We start from the raw sequence: 22,549 nt of genomic DNA, 5'->3' as shown, positions 1-22,549 counted from the left end.
ATTTTGATAATCGCCGTTATCGGTTCTGATTGTGGTGATGGTGGTGGCGACGGGCAACGCTGCTTGTTGCCTTCAACAACTTCTCCTCACACTTAGACCATCACACTTACAATCATATTCGCAACTGTCCATCTCCTCGTCTCGCGTTGATACATACTCCTCTTTGCCCCTCTCAACAATCTTAGACCGCGCTTCGTCTTGTGCATTAGGTCCCACCGCAATGTCAACGGACAAAGAGTTATACAAGCTCGAGCTGCTGTCTCTGGTGTCTAGAGTCTCTCAGGAGCTCTTCAACCACACCAAGCTGCAGGACAAGAAGCTCGCCGAGTTCGTCATAGCTGTAGGTGGCTTTGCGCTCTTCACTTGTGAGTATAGTGCTGATACATTTGCGACAGTTGCACGAGCAGAGTAAAACTCCTGAAGCGTTTCAAATCAAGTTGGGAGAGATCGGTGCCGACTTCCCGGACTCCTTTGTCAAGAACCTCGACCGTTTGATCGTCACGATGCACCCGAAATATAAACGGAAAGCCGCCAAAGCCAAGGCGGCTGCCATGTCCGGCAAGTCCTCAGAAAAGAACGGAGCGATACTAGATGAACAGAAACAACTGCAGGCCCGTAAATTCCCGGGCCTGTCTGTGCCCGACCGGGATTGGACCACGGCAGATAAGTACCTGGAGGAGAGGGCAAGCAAAGAGCCTAGCACAGAAAAATTGCCGGAGTCATTATCGGTGGATGATACGATGGCTCAACTTGCTGCTGTGGCTCAACGCCGGAATCGACCGGCAGCTGAGGACTATCTAGATGGAGAACCAGCTGCGAAGAAGATGCGGAACGGAGACGGATCTGGTGGAGGTCGGGACAACGGTTATGGCAGTCGACTGGGTTCCAACAATGGCTACGGCTCGTCTGGAGGCCCAGATGATCGTCGAGGGCGTAGTGGACGCCCTTCTATGGACGAGCGACCAGTCTTGTATAAGATATACAATGGAAGCATCTCAAACGTTAGAGACTTTGGAGCTTTCGTTACACTGGAAGGTGTCCAGGGTAGGACCGAAGGTGAGTGTCCCGCTCAACGAGTGAAAACGTCCCTGATCCATCTACAGGTATGGTTCACGTGTCCAGCATCACCAATGGGCGAGTGACAGCAGCAGGTGATTTCGTGAAGAGGGGTCAGCCAGTGAAGGTGAAGGTCATGTCAATAGCAGGAACCAAAGTTGGCTTGAGCATGAAGGATGTTGATCAAACCACGGGCGCCGACCTTTCGTGAGCCTTCTTGCATTCGAGTGTGTATGAACGAGCTGATAGTGTCCGTAGCCCACATCTTCGCGTCAAGACTGCCGAAGAAATCGCGAATGACGAGCGAAAAATGGCCGCCCGACCGACATCCGGAAGCAATGCAACTCCTTTGATTCATGTGGACGAACGTAAAGGGTCAAGTGCTAAACGACTGTCCAGTCCGGAAAGATTCGAGATCAAGCAACTGATTGCAAGTGGTGCTGTGGACGCTGCGGACGTGAGTAGGACTGCCTCGATCCCGTTTCTATCCCAATAGTGAATGCTGCTGACCACCGCACAGTATCCCGATCTAGACGAAGACTTCAACACATCTGTAGCAAATCCTGAGGTTGAGGAAGACATCGACATCGAAGTCAACGAAGTTGAACCGTCATTCTTGTCAGGCCAGACAAAGGTCACTTTGGAGCTTTCCCCAGTCAAGATCATCAAAGCTCCAGATGGGTGAGTCTCGCTATGAAATCGTGGAATGTAAAGCTGACACTTTTGTAGAACCCTCAACCGTGCCGCGCTTGCGGGCGCCTCACTAGCTAAAGAACGTCGAGATCTAAAACGATTGGAAGCCAACGAACAAGCCGATTCCGAGTCCCGAGAAATCAATCAACCTTGGCTGGATCCTATGGCTAGTCAAACTGACCGACAGTTCGCGTCAGATATCAAGGGCAACTTGATGGGTCAAAAAGCTGCTTTGACACCCGCGTGGAAAGCAGCGAACAAGGTGGTCTCCTACGGTCGAATCACATCCCTTAGTATACAAGAACAGAGACGAAGCTTGCCCATTTACAAACTAAGGGATCAACTCGTGCAGGCCATCCGCGATGTGAGTCAGGCGACTATTGTCCGTTGCAACGGTGACTGATGTCGATCCAGAACCAAATCTTAGTCGTTGTCGGAGATACCGGGTCTGGGAAGACCACGCAGATGGCCCAATATCTTGCCGAAGAAGGGTTCCTTGAGAAAGGCCGACTTGGATGTACACAGCCCCGAAAAGTAGCCGCTGTTTCAGTTGCCAAGCGAGTAGCAGAAGAAGTCGGCTGCCGACTGGGTGCTGAGGTTGGATACACCATCCGATTCGAGGATCTGACAAGTCCGGAGACCAAAATCAAATACATGGTAAGCATATACTCGCGCCCCAGGTCACGTTTTTCTCTAAGCTGATTGACGTTCTAGACTGATGGTATGCTCTTGCGTGAACTACTGGTCGATCCTGATTGCTCTCGATATTCTGTCATCATGCTGGACGAGGCCCACGAGCGGACAATTGCTACCGATGTTTTGTTCGGCCTGTTGAAGAGTAAGTGGAATCTCTTGTAGGTGCCGGACACTTTGGTTGACAAAATGCGCAGAGGCATGTAAGAGGCGACCAGATCTCAAGCTCATCTGTACTTCTGCGACACTGGATGCCGCCAAGTTCGCGACTTACTTCTGGGGTTGTCCAATTTTCACCATTCCTGGTCGAACATTCCCTGTCGAGACCCTATACACCAAGGAACCCGAGCCCGATTACCTTGAAGCGTCCTTGATAACCATCTTGCAAATACATTTGATGGAACCTGCGGGTGACATTTTGCTCTTCTTGACTGGTCAGGAAGAAATCGATACCGCTTGCGAGGTGCTATACGAGCGTGTCAAAGCCCTGGGTCCACAGGTGCCAGAGCTCCTCATTCTTCCGGTCTACGCTGCGCTCCCGTCAGAAATGCAGTCGCGAATCTTTGATCCCCCTCCACCGGGTGCTCGAAAAGTCGTAATTGCGACCAATATCGCAGAAACAAGTATCACAATAGATGGTATCTACTATGTTATCGATCCGGGATTCGCCAAACAGAACGCTTATGATCCCAAACTGGGCATGGACTCTTTGGTTGTGACGGTGAGTTCTTGGAATATTCCGTCTCATGCTCTCAAAGCTGACTGTCGCCTCAGCCCATCTCGCAAGCTCAAGCACGACAGCGATCCGGGCGAGCCGGTCGTACCGGACCGGGGAAATGCTATCGACTTTACACGGAAATTGCGTATCGGAACGAAATGTTGCCGAATCCCATTCCCGAGATCCAGAGAACCAACTTGGCATCCACCATTCTCACTCTGAAAGCAATGGGAATCAACGACCTCATCAGCTTCGACTTCATGGACCCACCGCCCGCGGCAACCATGTTGACAGCTTTGGAGCAGCTCTACGCCCTTGGGGCTCTGGACGATGAGGGCTTGCTGACCAGAATAGGACGGAAAATGGCTGATTTCCCTCTGGATCCACCCTTGTCTAAGATGCTCATCAAGTCGGTCGACTATGGTTGCTCTGAGGAAGCTTTGACTATCGTTGCTATGCTTCAAGCGGGTGGTCAGGTGTATTACCGGCCCAAAGACAAGCAAGCGCAGGCGGATGCGAAGAAGGCCAAATTCCACCAGCCTGAAGGTGATTTGTTGACCCTACTGGTAAGTAGTTCAACTCTATGTGCAGATGAATCGGGATGCTAACTCTTCACTGCAGGCTGTGTACAACGGTTGGAAGCTATCGAAGTTTAGCAATCCCTGGTGCTTCGAGAACTTTATTCAGACTCGAGCTATGAAGACTGCCCAAGATGTGAGAAAGCGTGAGTAAGAGCCATTTGTCATCAATGAGTCACGAAGCGTGCTGACATGACGTAGAATTGATCGGTATCATGGACCGTTACAAGCACGATTTAGGTATGTAACGGTTGTGGTGCTGAGTGGCTCGAAAACCTACGTCTGCGAACGGGCTTAACTGACTTCTGTTCCACAGTGTCTTGCGGTACCAACTTCAATCGAGTGCGCATGGCCATCTGCTCTGGATTCTTCAGAAACGCCGCAAAGAAAGGTTCGTAGCTCAAGTTAGCGTCCCGTAGTCCAAGGCTGATAGAAATACAGATCCTACCGAAGGGTACAAGACGCTGGTCGAAGGTACCCCAGTCAGCATTCATCCATCCAGTGCTCTATTCCAGCGACCTCCAGAGTGGTGTGTCTATTACGAACTTGTGCTCACTGCCAGTAAGTCATGGACAACCCTCTCTACGTCTTTTCCGTTGCTGACGGGCTATTACAGAGGAGTACATGCACCAAGTCACTCTCATAGAACCCAAATGGCTTTCGGAGGTGGCACCCACCTTTTTCCGCGTCGCCGATCAGAACAAGATTAGTAAACGTAAGGCTTCAGAAAAGATTGAACCTCTCTTCGATCGATTTGCTGCGAACAAGGACGATTGGGTAAGTTGCTACAATGTTTCCTTCCTTAATCCACTTTCTCACTCGCACCCGCACGCGTCTTCACAGCGCGCGATGATAGAAAGCATACTGATTGATGTCATTCTAACAGCGTCTCAGCAAACAAAAGCGAGCCACGCGGTCTTCACAGACCTTCGGCTAGCCCCATACTCCATGGTCTATCTTCAGCTGTTCCCATCGGTTGGCTCGTTGACGGTTGGAACCTGCATTCGCATTTCGTTGTACAATATAATCCAATGCATGGCTGTGATCGAAAACTCACTTGATTTCAAACCCTATTTGGTATCGCGATCTCGTCTGCTGCACATAGCTACCTAAACTACACCCGGCGGAGCATTGCCTCACCGCTGTTCCCTCGTACACCACTTGGGTCACACAATGATTGACGATCCTCGGTCTTTACACTGATCACCCTAGAACACCTACCCTACCCTTCTACCGATATAGATCGTTATTTACAGATTGCACTGTGCACACATATGCGCATGCTGTTCAATTCCTGTCCCTTTGTATCTATACCTATCCTACCCTTCCATGCCCGTGGTTGCATGTGAACTTCTTATTACACTCTGGTCCGTTTCGAGGCCATCATAAGGTTCTGGCGCAACAGTTCTGGCAGTTCTCCTGCATTCTCATTGGAGTGGCTTTGCGATCTTTGCTGTCCCATTTTCAGAGTTTGGGACAAACCCGAATTTGGAGCTGTTCCTCAGAGGTGTGAATGTGCGATTCCTCCTGTCTGATTACCAAGAGCAGCACATGGTCAAGATACATGATAGGCACGGGTATGTCACCCTGCAACAGGTCTGAATCGCTCATCGCATACTAGGTATCTGCAACAACGCATCGTCTGACTAGTGGCCAACTACGCTCGCTGAGCGTCACATCACATTAACGGGTGACAATTATCGGGATTCTGCTAAACTTCCGATTCTGGCTGTAGACCCCCGAGGACGTTGGCCTTGGTGGTTGTTGTTCATGACAACATCCTATAAGGGTGACTAACCCAAAGTCGGAGGTAAAGATTGAAAACAGATGCTCCTATGTCACTGCAGTCTTTATAGGGATGTATCAAGTGTAGAGTATAGCGTTGGCACTCAGTGAGACGGCTTCTGTTCTTCTGTCCTAGCAAAAAGTATGAAACCCCACATCATTGTAGTGAGCAATATATCCCTATCCATAAAATGCGATTGAGAAACATTCCACAATTGGTTATTCACCCAACGTTTTTACGATTGCCATGACAGCCACCACCAGCATCTGCATAGGCAACATCACATTGGATGCAATCACTCCAGGAGCCCAGTTTGCTGTCTTCTGCAATAGACATTTCCTTTATCCCCGTGCAGTAGGTGCAAAGTGTCACATCACACCCCGCAGGTGCACATGTAGGTCGTAATGTGCTTAGAAACTCTTTACTAATATGACAGTGCTCGACTGTATTAAATAATGACTGAACTGTAAAATTCGCATTTGCTGCTGAATGGACACCTATATACAGATTGTGAATTCAGATATGTAAGTGTTGGAGGCCCTGCCACATTGTGAAATAAATCTTGTGATCCTAGCACACAGATCCATTTATACATTCCTTGTATGCAGTTTGAAAATCAAGAAGTTACTGGAGCAGTTGCATGCATCGAGTGTAGGGTTGAGGTGTCAACTTACAGGTTTGCCAATATACCCATTGTCATGAATCCACTTTACCACTTCCGAACATACCTCTGACTCGCACCGAACTCGTACCGGACTCGTGCCGGACTTGGATTGACAACGTACCGGACTCATTCCAAACTCTGCGAGATCTATTGAGTCTTTTCCGTATTGCCTACCAATTACTTCTAATCTTGCACTGTAGCTAAAAGGTATAACGTCATTCACTGTGTTATCGGACAACTCCGTTTATCGGACACCATATTAGCCGCATTTTCCCACGCATTTCTATCTCTTTCATCTCTTTCATCTCTTTCTTCTTCGCCTATTATCGCATGAATATCACTATTATTCAGCCATGCGAGCGTCTACCGATCCGATGCAGACAGCGATCGATATGTACAAGGCTCAACTACTAGCAGAAACCGAAAACCGCCTGTCCATACGCCAGATTGCTGAGAAATGCGGTGTTTCTCGTTCCACCTTGTCCGATCGATTATCCGGCCGCAGAAAACCCTACAATCAAGCCCATACTCCACAACAAGCACTGACACCGGAAGAAGAGACTTGTCTGGTCGATTTCATACGCCGTATGTCGCTCTGTGGTCACCCACCTGCGCCTAGACTCGTTTTGGAGGTTGCCGATCAACTACGGACGTCTCGCATTCTTATCACCGCTAATCCCAACCGTCTGTTACCATCCCTTGGTCATAATTGGCTTCAAAAGCTACGCAGGCGCCATCCAGAAGTTACTAGCGTATGGACGAGGCTAATCGATACTAGCCGGATCGCCTCCGCTACTCCCGAGAGGCTTGTCCCCTGGTTTACCGAAGTGCAAAGTATTATTAAAAAAATCACTACTCCCCAATAACATGTACAACATGGACGAGACTGGGTACTCCGTTGGCACAACACAATCGACCAGGGTTTTATTCACAGCAGAGCAGGAGGTTGGAAGGGGACCGGGCGCAAACAAAGAGACGTACCATGGCACAGGAAGACGGAAGAAGAAGGCCCCAAAAGTTGCACCGGGTAAGCAGGAATGGATTACTTCACTCGAATGCGTGTCTGCTAGCGGTGTAGCACTACCACCATTAGTAATATTTAAAGGTCAAGGCTTACAGAGCCACTGGCTGCCGACCGATCTCCATTTACAAGGGTGGCGATGGGCTGTGTCTCACAAAGGCTGGTCTAGCGGGACCCTAGCCTTCGACTGGCTTACACAAATATTCCTCCCTTCCACCAACCCTCAACATACCAAAGAACGACGTCTTCTCATCATTGACGGACACTCAACACATCTTACGGCTCGATTCATCTCCAAATGTATGACCAACGCTGTCGATTTAATGGTGCTACCATCCCACACTTCCCATGTTACTCAACCTCTTGATGTCGGCATATTCGGTCCTCTCAAGGCTGCTATGGCCAGACAAATAGACCGAGCAAATATGGTACGCCGAGGACGTGTCCAAAAGGCCGATTGGATCCGAGATTTAGCAGCTGCACGAGCTGTTGCGATGTCAGAACATAATATAATGGTTGGCTGGAAAGCAACAGGGTTACATCCTCTCAATTCGAAGCCAGTACTAGGCGATACATTATCCACTCCACCTCCAACTGTTTCCACGCCTTCACAGGGTCCTTCAAATTCACTTCAAAGCGAAAACGAAGCGTTTTTCCAGCAGTATAATTCGTGTCTCAATACACCCATCAAACGGCGAATATCCGAACTAGCAGCTACTGCAGAAACAAACCGAACAAAGCTTACAATAGCAGAGCGAGAACTTGCAGATCTGAGGGAGAGGGACACCGAGAGGCCAGTGAGACGAGGAATCACTGTGAAGAACATGAACACACATATCTTCACAACTGAAGATGTTTATGAACGAGTAAAGAGAGCAGAGGAACGACGGCAAGAAGCGGAGCAGAGGAAGGCTATCACTAGCAATAACAAGAACAAAGGCAAGGCAGAAGCGGCTGTACAGTCCTCATCAATTGATAGTTCTTCTCGAGATGAGCTATCAGTGTTTGCTTGGAGCAATAGTAATAGTATATAACATTCACGCTTAATGACATGGCTTGTGTCCGATAAACGGAGTTGTCCGATAACACAGTGAATGACGTTACATGCGAGAGATAACTACAGACGTGATAGGAGCGTACTAAGGAAGAAAACATGGAAGAAGTACGAGAGAGTCATGGTCTTAGTACGAAAGAGACACGGATAGAGTACAGATACTGTGGTGGGTGAAGCCTATGTGCGGGGCATGTACAAAATGTGTCTATTCTGTACTCGATCTGTATGTGAGGAGGGTGCTGAGTTGGTGACAAGTTGGGCTTCATTGTGTCTGACACAAGGCTCAATGATGGGACCCAAAACGTGGTCATGGGTCCTAGAAGTTTGTGGTACAATGGCCAGTTGTGCTTATAACATCATTCACCGGGTTATCAGTTTCCCTTAGTTATCGGACACTGAGGTGAAGGAGGCAATTTTCAGCGGTTTGATTACTATGGGAGTCCAGACACTGGGTGTTACTGTCAGAGGCGGGTCCGTTGACGGGCCTAAGCGAGGAATACGGGTTACGAATAGCACAAAGTCCTGTACCGAATTGTACAAGTCGAATACCGAGTGTACGAGACTTGGGGTTGACTGACAGATCGTTGTACGGGTTCCACAGTAGTGAACTAGACAGAGGAATATACATTCGTCACAGGAATAACTATGTACGAGTCCTGTGCTCATGTAACGTCATTCACTGTGTTATCGGACAACTCCGTTTATCGGACACCATCAGTGCCACCTAAGCGTAAAACTCACAGAACTTGCATGTTATAGCTAATCGCTCCAACCAAACACTGATAGCTCATCTCGGGAAGAACTATCAGTTGATGGGGACTGTACAACCACTTTAGACTTGCCTTTGTTCTTGTTATTGCTAGTAGTAGCTTTCCTCTCCTCCGCTTCTTGCCGTCGTTCTTCTGCTCTCTTTACTCGCTCATAAACATCTTCAGTTGTGAAGATATGTGTGTTCATGTTCTTCACAGTGATCCCTCGCCTCACCGGCGTCTTTTCTTCCCTCTCCCTTAGCTCTGTCAGCTGCCGCTCGGCTATTGTGAGCTTCGTTCGGTTCGTTTCTGCAGTAGCTGCTAATTCAGAGATTCGCCGTTTAATGGGGGTACTGAGACAAGAGTGGTATTGTTGGAAAAACGCTTCGTTCTCCTTTTCGAGTGAATTTGGAGGACATTGTGAAGGTGTAGGAATAGTCGGAGGTGGAGTTGACAATGAGTAGCCTAATACTCGCCTTGGATTCAAAGGATGTAGACCTGTCGCTTTCCATCCAACAAGTATGTTATGCTTTGACATGGCGACAGCTCGTGCAGCTGCTAGATCTCGGATCCAATCGACTTTTTGAACACGTCCTTGGTATGACATATTCGCTCGATCCACTTGTCTCGCCATAGCAGCCTTAAGGGGACCGAATATGCCGACATCGAGAGGTTGAGTGACATGCGAGGTGTGGGATGGTAGCACCATTAAATCGACAGCGTTGGTCATACATTTGGAGATGAATCGAGCCGTAAGATGTGTTGAGTGTCCGTCAATGATGAGAAGACGTCGTTCTTTGGTATGTTGAGGGTTGGTGGAAGGGAGGAATACCTGCATTAGCCAATCGAAGGCAAGCGTCCCGCTGGACCAGCCTTTGTGAGATACCGCCCATCGCCATCCTTGTAGGTGCAGATCGGTCGGTAACCAATGGCTCTGTAAGCCTTGTCCTTTAAATATTACTAACGGTGGTAATGCTACACCGCTAGCAGACACGCATTCCAGTGATGTGATCCATTCCTGCTTACCAGGAGCCGCTTTTGGAGCCTTCTTCTTCCTTTTCTGTGTTCTACTAATCCCTTCAGCGCTCGTTCCATGCGGAGGCACCGTGAATAACACCCTAGTCGATTGGGACGTACCCACAGAGTAACCGGTCTCGTCCATGTTGTACATGTTGTTAGGGGAGTAGTGATTTTTATTGATAATACTTTCCACTTCGGTAAACCAGGGAACAAGTCTCTCGGGAGTAGCGGAGACCATTCTGCTAGTATCGATTAACCTTGTCCAAACGCTAGTGACCTCAGAATGACGCTTGCGAAGTTTCTGTAGCCAATTGTGACCAAGGGATGGCAGCGGAAGGCTTGAAACGGTAGTAACAAGAGTGCGAGATGTCCGGAGTTGATCTGCCACCTCCAAGACAAGCCTGGGAGCCGGGGGGTGACCACAAAGGGACATGCGACGTATGTAATCGACTAAACAAATCTCCTCTTCCGGTGTGAGTGCTTGTTGTAGGGTGTGGGCTTCATTGTAGGGTTTTCTGCGGCCGGATAATCGATCGGACAAGGTGGAACGGGAAACTCCGCATTTCTCAGCAATCTGGCGCATAGACAAGCGATCTTCGGTGTCCGCTAGCAGTTGGGCATTGTATATATCGATTGCCGTTCGCATTGGGTCCCTAGACGTTTGCATTGTTATAATATGTAGACCTTTAGGTGATGAAGAGCGAAAAAGAAAGAGAAGAAACTGATAGAAATGCGTGGGAAAATGCGGCTAATATGGTGTCCGATAAACGGAGTTGTCCGATAACACAGTGAATGACGTTATATAAGTACCAATGATGCCACAAGAACCGTGGGAACGATTAGTCAGTCGAATCGGTTATCTCCTACGACGGCATTCGCCGGGCCGATGTCGAACTGGTTCCCGTTGGCTGGCGAGTCGAGCTATTCGGCGGCCGAGTCGAGCTGTCACGACATGAGTCGTTCGCTCAGTTGTACTGGGTCGTGACACATTGGCTTTTGGGTAGTATGGACCAATTCAGTGTTGGAGAGGAGAGGTGATTAGTTGTCCGAATGACCGGGTTCAGAGGCTGAAAACAATATTGGCATGATCTTGTTACAAATGATGTCAGAGGGACTCATCGCTTCTACATAGAACCGTGCAGTGCTGCATGGCAGCCTTCGCATTGACAACAGCTTGGATTCATGGGGAGACCGCATTGACGGACGCATGTCACCAAAATCTGTAGCGGACAGCTCCGACACCAAAAGCAAACATCGGGCGCACAGGCACTCGGAGATCGCCGATGTCAGTCTATATTTATGACCCACCGTGTTTGTCGATCATAATATTCAATCATTGTCTATGAAGACATAAATGCTCACTTCTCGTTCCGCGTCGACTACGCTTATCACTGGCCATCCGAACGTGTCCGGTTGTGAGGCGATGGCGACCATGGCGGATCCTCTCCACAACGCTCCTCGGCGCGACACTGTCACTCAACTCGAGCCTAGTGAACGAATCCCGTCGACAACAAGCCCATCGCACGAGCAAAACTCTTCGACAGGAGATACAGCAGACGATGACTTCGATAATTTTGAAGACTTTGAGGATGAGGGAAGAGCTGGAAAGCGCCGTGACCTGGCTGATGAGGAGGTCTTGCAATTCCCGGGCATCAAGAGAGAGCATTGGTGGTGAGTTGTTGTCGTTCCAACGGTTGGGCACACTTCTCTAACGAAAACTTAGGCAAGTATGGAGACCCAAACATGCCCCGCCTCCGCCGAAAGCATCTCTTGACGATGCCGATATTATTCCTCTGGCCTACGTCTCCCAACTGAGCAAGCTCACATTTCAGGCAAGTTCCCGTCGGGAAGCGGATTCAGCGACGCTGATGATTTGGTTAGTGGGTGACCCCAATCATGATTAAAGGCTATCAACGACCACTGCAGGCGACTGATCTCTGGAAAGTGAGCTCGTTCGTCTATCAACAATTACTTCCGCTGATCGTTGAGCTCGTTCAGGTCGACCCAAGCAGAGAGGGTGCGTGCGACTATTGCTATTGACCCCTGACAGTATCCCCTTCCTCCAGCTGAACTGTTATCCGCTCGATTTCTGGAGTCTCTTCGCCGTCGTCAACAAGCTGCAGAAGAATGGAATGCTCAGTTGGCTACGAGGACTCCGACTAAGCGGCAACAGCTGGCTTGGACCGCCCGTGCAGTGGTGCGAACGCCCCTGCCTTCCGATTTCGCTTCCTTTGGACAGGTTCGGACGTTTGCGGAACGTCGAGCGACGCTGGAAGCCGAGTGGCGGCAGCGTAGTGGCAGAAAAAGAGGCAGTGTGACTTGGGCTCTAAACGATATCATGACCGGCTTTTGGATTGGCGGTATGTCTTCATCACGCATTCACCCAACGCCACTAACCTTCCCTGTACCAGGTCTATTCAAAGTCTTCAGCGACGCTGCGCAGACAATGTCGCCTCTTCTGGTGAAGGCGTTAATTAACTTCAGCAAGGAAGTTTACGCTGCCAATCACGGTGGCGGGCCTCAGCCCAACATCGGCCGAGGGATAGGCATGGCCATTGGTCTCTTCCTGCTGACGATCATGCAATCAGTTTGCCAGCATCAGGTACGCCTTGCCAGTCCGTGTCATTGGCTGACCCCGCCAGTTCTTCTTCCGATCCATGGCGATCGGTGTCTTAGCTAGAGCTACTCTCATCTCGGCTGTCTTTAAACAGTCGTTGAAGTTAAGCGTTAAAGGGAGGGCTCAACACCCGAACGGAAGTTTGCTTACTTACCTGTCAAGCGACGTGAGCTTCCGAGAATTGAGACTGATTGTGTGTGCCAGCTGAGTACGATGTCAGATATCGCGAATCGATTATTGTGCACAATGTAAGTCTCCATCGCGGAAAGCTTGACATCTGACACTGACACCTGGTTTCAGGGTTCCACGCTGTACGTTCTTGTTTGATTACAAATAACAAGGCTGACTTTCCTTGTGGTCAGCTATGGACCGCGCCTATTCAATTGATCGTCACTCTCAGTATGTTTCTCTTTATTTACGGCTCAACTGACTGCTGACGTCTGTGTACCCAGTATTGCTGATCATTCAAGTATGTGGCGAGCCAATCGGACGATGTGTGACTGACACCAACCGGCACACAGATTGGTCCATCGGCCATTGTGGGCTTCTCCCTATTTGTTGTAATTGCGCCGCTCCAGACATGGTTCATGAGATTGAGCTTCGATGTGCGAAAGAAATCCATGGTACGTGAAGCCTACAGTGTTGTTCATACTTGGTCTGAGATTGTCCTCAGAAATGGACAGACGCAAGATCACGTCTGCTTCGCGAACTGTTGTCGTCAATGGAGATAATCAAAGTGTTCACATATGAGCTGCCCTTCCTACGACGTAAGTGATATGATGGGCGGTCTCCCGATACTGACATTCCGCTAGGCTTGAAACACTTCCGCCGCGAAGAGATGTTCGGGATCAGGAAGATCCTCATCATCCGAGCGGCGAACCAGGCTGCTGCATTTAGTGTTCCAGTGCGTGTAGCGGCGCATCCGATTGACGCAGGCTAACGCACGCTCAGACCCTCGCTTCCGTCCTGGCCTTTGTCACTTATGCAGCCACGCACGACAGCTTGGATCCTGTACGTAAAGACCATATTCGAAGTGCTGACCAATACCAGGCTCTCATTTTCACCGCTCTCTCGTTCTTCAATCTACTCCGACAACCATTGATGTTCTTGCCCCGGTCCTTGTCCACGTTGACGGACGCGCAAAATGCCATAGAGCGACTCACGGAGGTGAGTGGTAACTGGCAAGATTATTCTGATCATGCAAAAGGTCTTCGAAGCCGATACGATCACCGAAACTACTGTGATCGATCCCGCGCTTGATGTTGCTGTTCGATTGAACAAGGCTTCGTTCACCTGGGCAGCCGAGTCGGATCGACCGGATAGCTCGGGCGACGAGAAGCAATCGAACGGTCCTTTCGTAATCCCGCCCCTCACCTTAGACATCCCTCGCGGTAAAATCATTGGGATCGTGGGGTCCGTTGGAAGCGGTAAAAGCAGTCTACTGCAAGGTGTACGTATACCAAATTCGATGTGACCGTGGGAGCTAATTCCCGACAGTTATTGGGCGAGATGTCCAAGCTAAGTGGCACAGTCACCTTTGGAGGTCGCCTCTCGTATTGTCAACAGAACGCTTGGATCCAGAACGCCACAGTGAGAGATAATATCCTGTTTGGTCGCACATGGGATGCGCGTCGATATTGGAAGGCGGTCAGCAACGCAAATTTGGTGCCAGATTTAGAGTTACTTGGCGATGGAGACCTCACTGAGGTATGTTCAGCGCGAACACGACGGATAAACCGCTGACTGGTCTCACAGATCGGAGAGAAAGGCATAAACCTTTCGGGAGGTAAGTATGCTTGATGACCAAAGTAGTTGGCCCTGACATCCCGGCAGGCCAAAAGCAGCGTATCAACATTGCGCGAGCGTTGTATTTTGACGCCGACATTGTGGTATGTTTTCAAAGAGATAGAGGACAAGGCCATGACTTCTGACGTCCTGTAGCTCTTCGATGATCCGTTGAGCGCCGTGGACGCGCATGTCGGCAAGGCGCTCTTTGATAACGCCATTTTGCCCTTGAGGGACAGTGGTAAAACCGTACTATTGGTGACCCACGCCTTACACTTCCTCCCCAAAGTAGATTACATATAGTGAGTGCACAAGCGGTGAGCCCATTGCTGAACCCTATCCTAGTGCCATGAGTCACGGCCGAATCGTAGAACAAGGGACTTATGACCACTTGGTTCAAGCCGAAGGATCCGTAGCAAAGCTTTTCGAGGACTTCGGGGGTAACGCCATCGACGAGGAGGAAATTACTGCCGCTCAAGCAAAGGCGAAATCAGCAGGGGATGACAGCTACTACCGCAAGCAGATCAGCAAAGCTGTCGGTACTGGGAAGCTTGAGGTATGCAGGGCCTTTACGAAGTGGTGGGAGCTGACATGCGCTACAGGGCCGGTTGATGGTATCGGAAGTCCGCAAGACAGGGTCCATCGGCTCCAAAGGTAGGCGTTATCAGCTGAGACTCGAAGCTGACCTTTCAGTCTACGCGGGTTATCTGCGTGCTGGACACGCCCGTTACACCCTCACATTGACTTTGCTGTTTGCGGCGATCATGTGAGTACGATGGGCTTGAGGTCATCACTGATTCGTGTCAGGCAAGGATCATCAACAATGTCAGCGTAAGGACGATTTACTATGCGCCCCGTTCGTGACTAATCGTAAGCAGCGTTTGGCTTACCTGGTGGCAACACTATCAATTTGGTTTGCCTTGGAACACGTATCAAGGGGTATATGCCGTTTTGGGTGTATCTCAGGCGCTGTTTACGTTCGCGATGGGTGCTACTCTCGGTATCATGGCCAATTTCGCGTCCAACAATCTGCACTCGGGAGCGCTACAGAACATCTTCTTCAGCCCCAAGTCCCTTTTCGATACGCAACCACTGGGCCGTATCCTTGGTGTGTTTGGAAAAGATCTCGATACAGTTGACAATCAGTTAGCGGACTCGATGCGTATGATGGCGATGTCACTAGTGACGGTAAGTAATGGGAATGTGCGGAGACATCTTACTAACCAGACTTGCAGTTATTAGGATCGGTGATCATCATTACGGTGTACCTGCACTATTTTATCGTGATGTAAGTCGTAGGAAGGGTCGGTCCTAGCTGACGGGCAGAATATTCTTCGTGGGCCTTGGCTATTGGTGAGTAGTCATAGACAGGATAGTGCTTACAAGACTCAGGTATTTTGCGATGTTCTACCGAATATCTTCAAGAGAACTGAAAAGGCTTGACTCAATGTTACGATCCCTTCTATACTCGCACTTTTCTGAATCGTAAGTGGCGGTACGATGAAGTGTGCTCACAGACAGCTTATCCGGTCTTGCCACTATTCGAGCCTACGGAGAGACCGAGAGGTTTATCAGGGATAATACGTATTATATGGACTTGGAAGACAGAGCGTATCTCCTTACTACATCGAATCAGCGATGGCTATCGATACGTCTCGACTTCTTAGGTGCTTGTCTAGTATTTGCTGTAGCCGTGATGTCTGCGAAAGGGGGAGGCGGATTAACACCGTCGGAGATCGCCTTGTGCTTGACCTATTTGACATCCATCACCCAAGTTCTAGGCATGGTGAGTCGAGTACAATGAATGACGTGGCTGACGACTTCAAGCTCACTCGTCAATCCGCCGAGGTGGAAAATAATAGTAAGTGATCACCCATCAGGATTGGGCTGATGATCTCAGTGAACGCGGTGGAACGAGTGCTGTATTATTCGAGTGCGGAGACTTTACCCCAAGAAGCAGCGCATTGTATTCCTGGGACAGAGCCGCCCACGTCGTGGCCTGAAGCTGGTGCTATATCGTTCAAGGACGCTGTGATGTCCTACCGTCCCGGTTTGCCACCTGTGCTGAGAGGATTGTGAGTAGTGTTCGCGAGGGTTGAGCTCACGTCAGATCAATGGAGATCCAACAAGGCGAGAAAGTTGGTATTGTTGGCCGAACTGGTGCTGGCAAGACATCGATAACAATGGCACTGTTTCGTCTAGTTGAGTGAGTGATTCAGGTGTGCCAACTTCTTTGCTGATGTCCCACAGATTGACCTCTGGACTCATCACTATCGATGGACGAGATATATCCAAGATGGGCTTGAACGCTCTGCGATCGAAACTTGCCATCATCCCTCAAGATCCAGTGCTGTTCAGTGGGACCTTGCGAAGTAACCTTGACCCCTTTGACCTCCATGACGACGCGGAGTTGTATGATGTGCTGCAGCGGGCTTGTGTCTTGGAAGGGGACGGGAAGGCGGGCCAGCGGTTTTCACTGGACACTGCGGTGGAAGAGGAAGGGTCAAATCTAAGTGAGTAGGAGACGTATGACGCAGCTGACCGTCAGGTGTCGGCGAACGCTCTCTGATCAGTTTGGCTCGAGCATTGGTGAAGGATGTGAGTGGATAAGCTTGTGATTATGCTGACGAATGACAGTCCAAGATCGTGGTATTAGGTAGGTTGTGCTTGTCGAAAAAGCTGACCCTTCTTAGACGAGGCGACTGCATCAGTCGGTGAGTGCGAAAGTGACGGGGAGGGACTGACCCTGCAGATCTCGAGACGGACGCGAAGATTCAACAAACAATCCATCGCGAATTCGGCAGTAAAACACTCTTGTGTATTGCGCACCGTTTGAGGACGATCATTTCCTGGGACAGGATCCTGGTGATGAATGCAGGACAAATCGAGGTAGGTGCAGTGTTGCAAGAAAATAGCTCATTGGGCAGGAATTCGATACTCCCCTCAACTTGCACGATTCCGGAGGAGCCTTTCGAAGTATGTGTGAAAGGTCCAACATCTCAAGAGATGACATTGTTAGAGCTAGACATGCAGAATGGGGACAGTGATATCTTGGACATCCGAAATGCATTCATTCCTATCAAGCACTGTCAAAAGGGAGAGGGGACTCGCCAAGGTAACCATTGGCAGCACTGACGACAGCCTTCAGACCACTCGCGGTGATATCCGCGTCAACGCCTACTCCCCAGAATCCTCCTTGTGTCTTGTCTTTGGGGTCAACATCTGCTGGAATCAGCTCGACATAAGTAGCGGCCTTGACATCGGAACCGGAACCGACGGCATGTTCGGTGTACTCTCGAACAGAAAGTGTAAGCCCGAGGTCAGTCTCAAGGGCGTCGAGGAACGAGGAGAGAGGACCGTTGCCTTCTCCAGTGATTTCGTGGAGTTTCCCATCGACTGAGATCTTTGCTGTGATGCGCTTGGAAGCCGAGGGGAGGTTGCTTTCCGAGTCTCTGTCAGGGCTGGGTTCGGAGAGGATGCCTGAAAGGCTAAGGGCGGCCACTCGACCACGAGAATTTGAGCGTGAACGAGATGGGGAGAGGTCGGGGGTGCCGTTGGCAGTTGATGCCGGACTTCGGATGTCGACTGTGACAAAAGATTTGAGAACGAGTCGACCGTCATAGATTGACCCGCCAAGGTGGTAGGATTGACGGAATGCCGTTGTGATATCCTTTGAAGTCATCTCCTTTCCAGTGACCTCGGACGCCGTTTGAACAACTTTGTAGAACGCAATTTGCATGCGTCGAGGAAGATCGAGTGCCAGAGCGGACTTGACGATGTATGCGATTCTATGACGTGTCAGCGACGATCGCATTTTAATACTCACCCTCCCTTGCCTGATTGCGAGTTGACTCTGATGACTGCTTCGTAGGTGCATCCCACGTCGGCCGGGTCAATTGGTAGATACGGCATGCTCCAGGCGACGTCACCGGCACGTTCTCGCTTAATTTGGGCCTCAAAGCCCTTTTTGATGGCATCTTGATGACTGCCGGAGAAGGCAGTGAAGACAAGCTCTCCGGCATACGGGTGTCTGGGGTGGACCGGGAGACCGGTGCACTCGGTGACGGTATCGATAATGGAGAACATGTCGGAGAAGTCGAGGTTGGGGGGGATTCCTTGGGAGTAGCAGTTCAGGCCGAGGGTGACAAGGTCGACATTTCCGGTCCGTTCGCCGTTGCCGAGGACGGTGCCTTCGATACGGTCGGCACCAGCGAGGACACCAAGTTCAGCCGCAGCCACCGCGCATCCTGTTGTACAGTCAGCGTTGTCATACCTCTGGTTGTATCATAACTCACCTCGGTCGTTGTGGGTGTGTAGACTGATGATACACTTCTCTCTCTGCGAGATGCTGTTGCAGAAGATCTCGACCTACCGGATCAGCGCAAGCCAACATCGCGAAACTCACTTGATCGGCAAAACAATTGGGCGTAGCCACTTCAACTGTGGCAGGAAGGTTGAATATGATGCGTTCTTCGTTTCGGCCGTCGGCGAAGACGCTCTTCTGCCCAGCGAGCCAGGCTCCCTTCACAGCTTCGCAAACTTCGACAGCGTAGGCAGTCTCAGTTTGGGAGAAGGTTTCAGGGGAGTATTCGAAGCGGAAATTGGTGCCATGCTACATTGTCAGCGTTGTAGAAGTGGTTCTGTGACTCACAGATGCAGCGTATTGTTCAGCGAGCTGTCGAACGAGGACAGTATGGTCTGTCGCAAGTCTGTCGTAAGCCCGAGCTGGGGTATTGGCACTCACTTAATGGTCTCTTCGCGGTCATTGTTGAAGACCACTTCTCGGAAGAGGCACGAGGTAGCGTTGTACATGTGGATGATGACGTTTTTCAGCCCGGCGACGGCTTCAAACGTGCGCTTGATCAAATCGGCCCGAGCGGGAGTGAGAACCTGATGGTAAGCTCAATTCAGACACCCTGTTCACTTACTTGTATCCACACGTCGTCAGGAACTTCTCCGCCGGTTATAAGGTCTCGACAGAAGTTGAAGTCGGGGTCAGAAGCAGCGGGATACGAGACTTCAATCTCCTTGAAACCAATTTGGACCAGGTGTCGGAAGAATCGCATTTTTTGTTGATTTGACATGGCTGAGGCGTCAATTACTGCACCCAAACAATGGACTTACGATTGGCAAGACTCTGGTTCCCATCTCTCAGATCCGTACTGAGCCATATCGGGGCTTTCTTATGCGTCTTGTCAGGCCAAGTACGGTTGGGAAAGGGAACAGGCTGAAAGGGGAGATAACGTTTGGATGGGTCGGCGCTGGGGGGGAACGGGTGTCAGTCAAGAGCATGATTGAGCAGCGCAGGCTCCATTCGTCTTAACCTACAGCATGGGCATCTTGAATAGATGTTTTGAAGGGCAGTTGGTCAAGATCAAAGATGAAAGAGATTTGGGAAAAGAAAGTAAGCTGAAGTGCTATAAAGATGGACTTGCGACGAGGTTGCCGACTCGGTCATTTCAAGTGGACCAGTGACTGACACGTGATCTATTCAATCATTCACGATTGACTCGAATTCGCGAACAGTACGAGTAAGAGTATTGTTTCCTTATCATGATGATATGCGTAGCAACTGGTGCAACTGGTGCAATGCATAGAAATCCTCAATGACAATCATTACATACATGCTCATCGCCTCATGCATCAGTGACTAGGAGAGGGAAGAGTTATATCATCAGTATGACATCATGCACTGCTCGTTGCCACTCACCACAACCGTGAGACGCGTCCGTGACAGCTCTAGCGTATTTCAAGAGGGTACCTTGAGTGCATCGGAGAGGGGGAGCGGTCCACTTCTCTCTTCTTCTAGCCAGTTCCTCGTCAGAGACATCCATCGACAAGGTGTTCCCAATTGCGTCGATGTGGATGACGTCTCCGTCTTGAACAAGAGCGATAGGACCGCCGACTTGAGCCTCAGGAACAACGTGACCGACCACGAACCCGTGAGAGCTGGATGTCAGCGTGGCTCGACTAGGCTGGAACTCACCCTCCACTGAACCTTCCGTCAGTCAAGCAGGCGACATCATAGCCAAGACCGGCTCCCATGATAAGACTGGTGGGTTTCAACATCTCGGGCATACCTGCGCGCGTCAGCTCTGGCTGTACAGTAGATCACTCACCAGGACCACCCTTGGGGCCGAGGTATCTCAGGACGACCACAGTCTTCTCGCCCTTCTTGATAGATCCACTTTCGACGGCCTTGACGAAGCTTTCCTCGTCGTCGAACGCTCGGCATTTACCGGTGAACTTGAGACCTTCTTTGCCGGTAATCTTGGAGACAGCTCCACCAGGTGCGAGGTTACCTCGGAGGATTCTACATGTCAGTGATGGTACAGACCTTCTTTTGCTCACCTAATGTGTCCGCTGGACTTGATGGGATCGCTGAGCGGTCGCATGACCTTTTGGCCTTCCCATTTGCTTCCGTGCTTCTCTACCCATCTGTCACAGTTTTCACCCAGTGTCTTTCCAGTCACTGTCATCTCGTCACCAGTCATAAGACCAAGTTTGATGAGGTAATGGATCACGCCTAGGAGTCAGCATTGTTATTAGACATAGGAACTCACTTGGAATACCACCGATGGTGTTGATGTCCTCCATGACGTATTTTCCACTTGGTTTCAAATCGGCGAGGAAGGGGACTCGATCCGAAACGGATTGGAAGTCGTCGATGGTGAGCTGGACTCCAACCGAGTGCGCGATGGCGAGTAAGTGGAGCACGGCATTGGTGGAGCCACCAAGGGCCATAGTGAGGGCCTGATTGTCAGCGCGAATTGATGTCACAATCACTTACCATGGCGTTCTCGAAAGACTGCCTAGTCATGATCTGGCGCGGAAGGATGTTGTCTTCGAGTAACCTTTTCATGGCGTCACCGATCGAGTCGCACTCGGCCCACTTCTCGGGATACTCTGCGGGGAAAGACGAGGAACCAGGTAGTGTCATACCCATAGCTTCGGTCGCGGAAGCCATTGTGTTGGCGGTGTACATCTGGGCGTTAGCGGAGTCAAAAGTAGGTACTCACTCCTCCACAAGCGCCAGGTCCTGGACAAGCATTTCGGATGGTCTCGTAACGGGTCTTTTCCGCTTCTTCAGTCTGTCCTTCCTGCAAGTATCGGCCGTAACTCTGGAAGGCTGAGACGATATCTAGCACCTCCTTGGGTCGGCCGTCGTCACCGCCTCCACAAGTGCCCGGTCGAATGGTACCACCGTAAACCATCAACCCTGGACGGTTGAGACGACCAAGGGCCATCAGAGTACCAGGCATGTTCTTGTCGCAACCGGGAATGACAACCATACCATCGAGCCAGTGTCCTCCCGCAGCGGTCTCAACCTGGTCGGCAATGAGATCTCGGGACTGGAGAGAGTAGGACACTGAGGGGTCAGCGTTGTACAAAGCTGTCCACTCACTTCCTGATGTTCCCATACTGATACCATCGGACACACCAACGGTACCAAACTGGTAACCGATGAGACCAGCGTTGGCGAGGGACTTTTTGACCCTCTGTCCAAGGGCGAGAATGTGTCGGTTACACCTGATTGTTAGTTCGAATTCGTGTTGTCGGTACTCACGGGTTACCCTCGTACCTGAGAATGTCAGCGGGACTCGCAATATTTGGACTCACCATACGCTTGCGACACCGACCATGGCTTTGTTGAAGTCCTCGATGGAGTCAACGCCCTCAGTAGCATAAAGCATTGCCTGGTGAGTGGTTAGCCTTTTCACGGGCACTCATACGTTGCACTCACCTGGGAAGCACCTTGCGCTTTAGGTTGAGTTACGGTCTTCGAGTACCTGTTGATGCCCTCTGCCGCTGGGCGAGCCACGGAAGCATGGATAGCTCTCGCAGCTTTGGGCTTGCACGCAGACACGATACGTCTTGATAGCATGATGTATTGTGGTTTTTGAGATGAGTGTCGAATAGCAAGATGATGATTGGATTTCAGTAAAAAAACAAGACTCGATGTCGGGCGTGGATAGCCCGAAATGATTGGTTACGTAACCTTGCGTTGTTCTCGATCGCGGTGGCGTCGGTGATCGCCGCTTTACCTTTACCTGTTAAGTGGGAGCTACAGATAGATTGATACCTTGCTCCGGTCCCTTGTTGTCCTTGTCGTTC

At 50.3% G+C, this 22,549-nt stretch overlaps 6 protein-coding genes across 6 annotated transcripts; 3 read left to right on the top strand and 3 right to left on the bottom strand.

Moving 5' to 3' along the window:
* Window positions 1-220: 220 nt before the first annotated feature.
* On the top strand, window positions 221-4,675 carry CI109_101256 (uncharacterized protein; the record flags this gene model as incomplete). The annotated part of the gene is made up of 16 exons (XM_032008359.2): window positions 221-340; window positions 396-1,056; window positions 1,104-1,263; window positions 1,315-1,513; window positions 1,577-1,737; window positions 1,786-2,113; window positions 2,164-2,406; window positions 2,464-2,587; window positions 2,640-3,163; window positions 3,217-3,726; window positions 3,782-3,884; window positions 3,940-3,978; window positions 4,055-4,129; window positions 4,180-4,299; window positions 4,355-4,515; window positions 4,625-4,675. 16 exons carry the CDS (start codon window positions 221-223, stop codon window positions 4,673-4,675), a joined length of 3,579 nt encoding a protein of 1,192 aa, XP_031857376.2.
* A 6,711-nt stretch (window positions 4,676-11,386) lies between these two features.
* On the top strand, window positions 11,387-15,726 carry CI109_101255 (uncharacterized protein; the record flags this gene model as incomplete). Its single annotated transcript, XM_065966935.1, has 24 exons — window positions 11,387-11,703; window positions 11,756-11,864; window positions 11,914-11,976; window positions 12,031-12,049; window positions 12,099-12,392; window positions 12,444-12,619; window positions 12,675-12,815; window positions 12,870-12,897; window positions 12,950-12,960; window positions 13,012-13,048; window positions 13,102-13,118; window positions 13,171-13,272; window positions 13,323-13,416; window positions 13,462-13,553; window positions 13,601-13,660; window positions 13,857-14,099; window positions 14,147-14,356; window positions 14,405-14,435; window positions 14,483-14,538; window positions 14,591-14,736; window positions 14,780-14,990; window positions 15,037-15,200; window positions 15,313-15,622; window positions 15,670-15,726. 24 exons carry the CDS (start codon window positions 11,387-11,389, stop codon window positions 15,724-15,726), a joined length of 2,988 nt encoding a protein of 995 aa, XP_065823007.1.
* Window positions 15,727-16,548: 822 nt separating this feature from the next.
* Window positions 16,549-17,481, top strand: CI109_101254 (uncharacterized protein; the record flags this gene model as incomplete). The annotated part of the gene is made up of 4 exons (XM_065966934.1): window positions 16,549-16,640; window positions 16,685-16,947; window positions 17,128-17,148; window positions 17,468-17,481. The coding sequence occupies 4 exons, from the start codon at window positions 16,549-16,551 to the stop codon at window positions 17,479-17,481; spliced, it is 390 nt and encodes a 129-aa protein (XP_065823006.1).
* A 32-nt stretch (window positions 17,482-17,513) lies between these two features.
* On the bottom strand, window positions 17,514-18,173 carry CI109_101253 (uncharacterized protein; the record flags this gene model as incomplete). Its single annotated transcript, XM_065966933.1, has 1 exon — window positions 17,514-18,173. The coding sequence occupies one exon, from the start codon at window positions 18,171-18,173 to the stop codon at window positions 17,514-17,516; it is 660 nt and encodes a 219-aa protein (XP_065823005.1).
* An 83-nt stretch (window positions 18,174-18,256) lies between these two features.
* CI109_101252 (2-isopropylmalate synthase) lies at window positions 18,257-19,518 on the bottom strand (the record flags this gene model as incomplete). The annotated part of the gene is made up of 4 exons (XM_065966932.1): window positions 18,257-18,681; window positions 18,730-18,772; window positions 18,840-19,046; window positions 19,363-19,518. The coding sequence occupies 4 exons, from the start codon at window positions 19,516-19,518 to the stop codon at window positions 18,257-18,259; spliced, it is 831 nt and encodes a 276-aa protein (XP_065823004.1).
* A 552-nt stretch (window positions 19,519-20,070) lies between these two features.
* CI109_101251 (uncharacterized protein) lies at window positions 20,071-22,319 on the bottom strand (the record flags this gene model as incomplete). The annotated part of the gene is made up of 8 exons (XM_065966931.1): window positions 20,071-20,084; window positions 20,145-20,426; window positions 20,554-20,747; window positions 20,804-20,906; window positions 20,998-21,187; window positions 21,454-21,964; window positions 22,055-22,131; window positions 22,179-22,319. The coding sequence occupies 8 exons, from the start codon at window positions 22,317-22,319 to the stop codon at window positions 20,071-20,073; spliced, it is 1,512 nt and encodes a 503-aa protein (XP_065823003.1).
* Between the last annotated feature and the right edge of the window lie 230 nt (window positions 22,320-22,549).

Source organism: Kwoniella shandongensis, chromosome 2 (genome assembly GCF_008629635.2).
Source record: "Kwoniella shandongensis chromosome 2, complete sequence".
Classification (NCBI taxonomy): domain Eukaryota; kingdom Fungi; phylum Basidiomycota; class Tremellomycetes; order Tremellales; family Cryptococcaceae; genus Kwoniella; species Kwoniella shandongensis.
The sequence above is the reverse complement of the archived record's forward strand: the minus strand, read 5'-3'. Positions and strand labels throughout refer to the sequence as shown.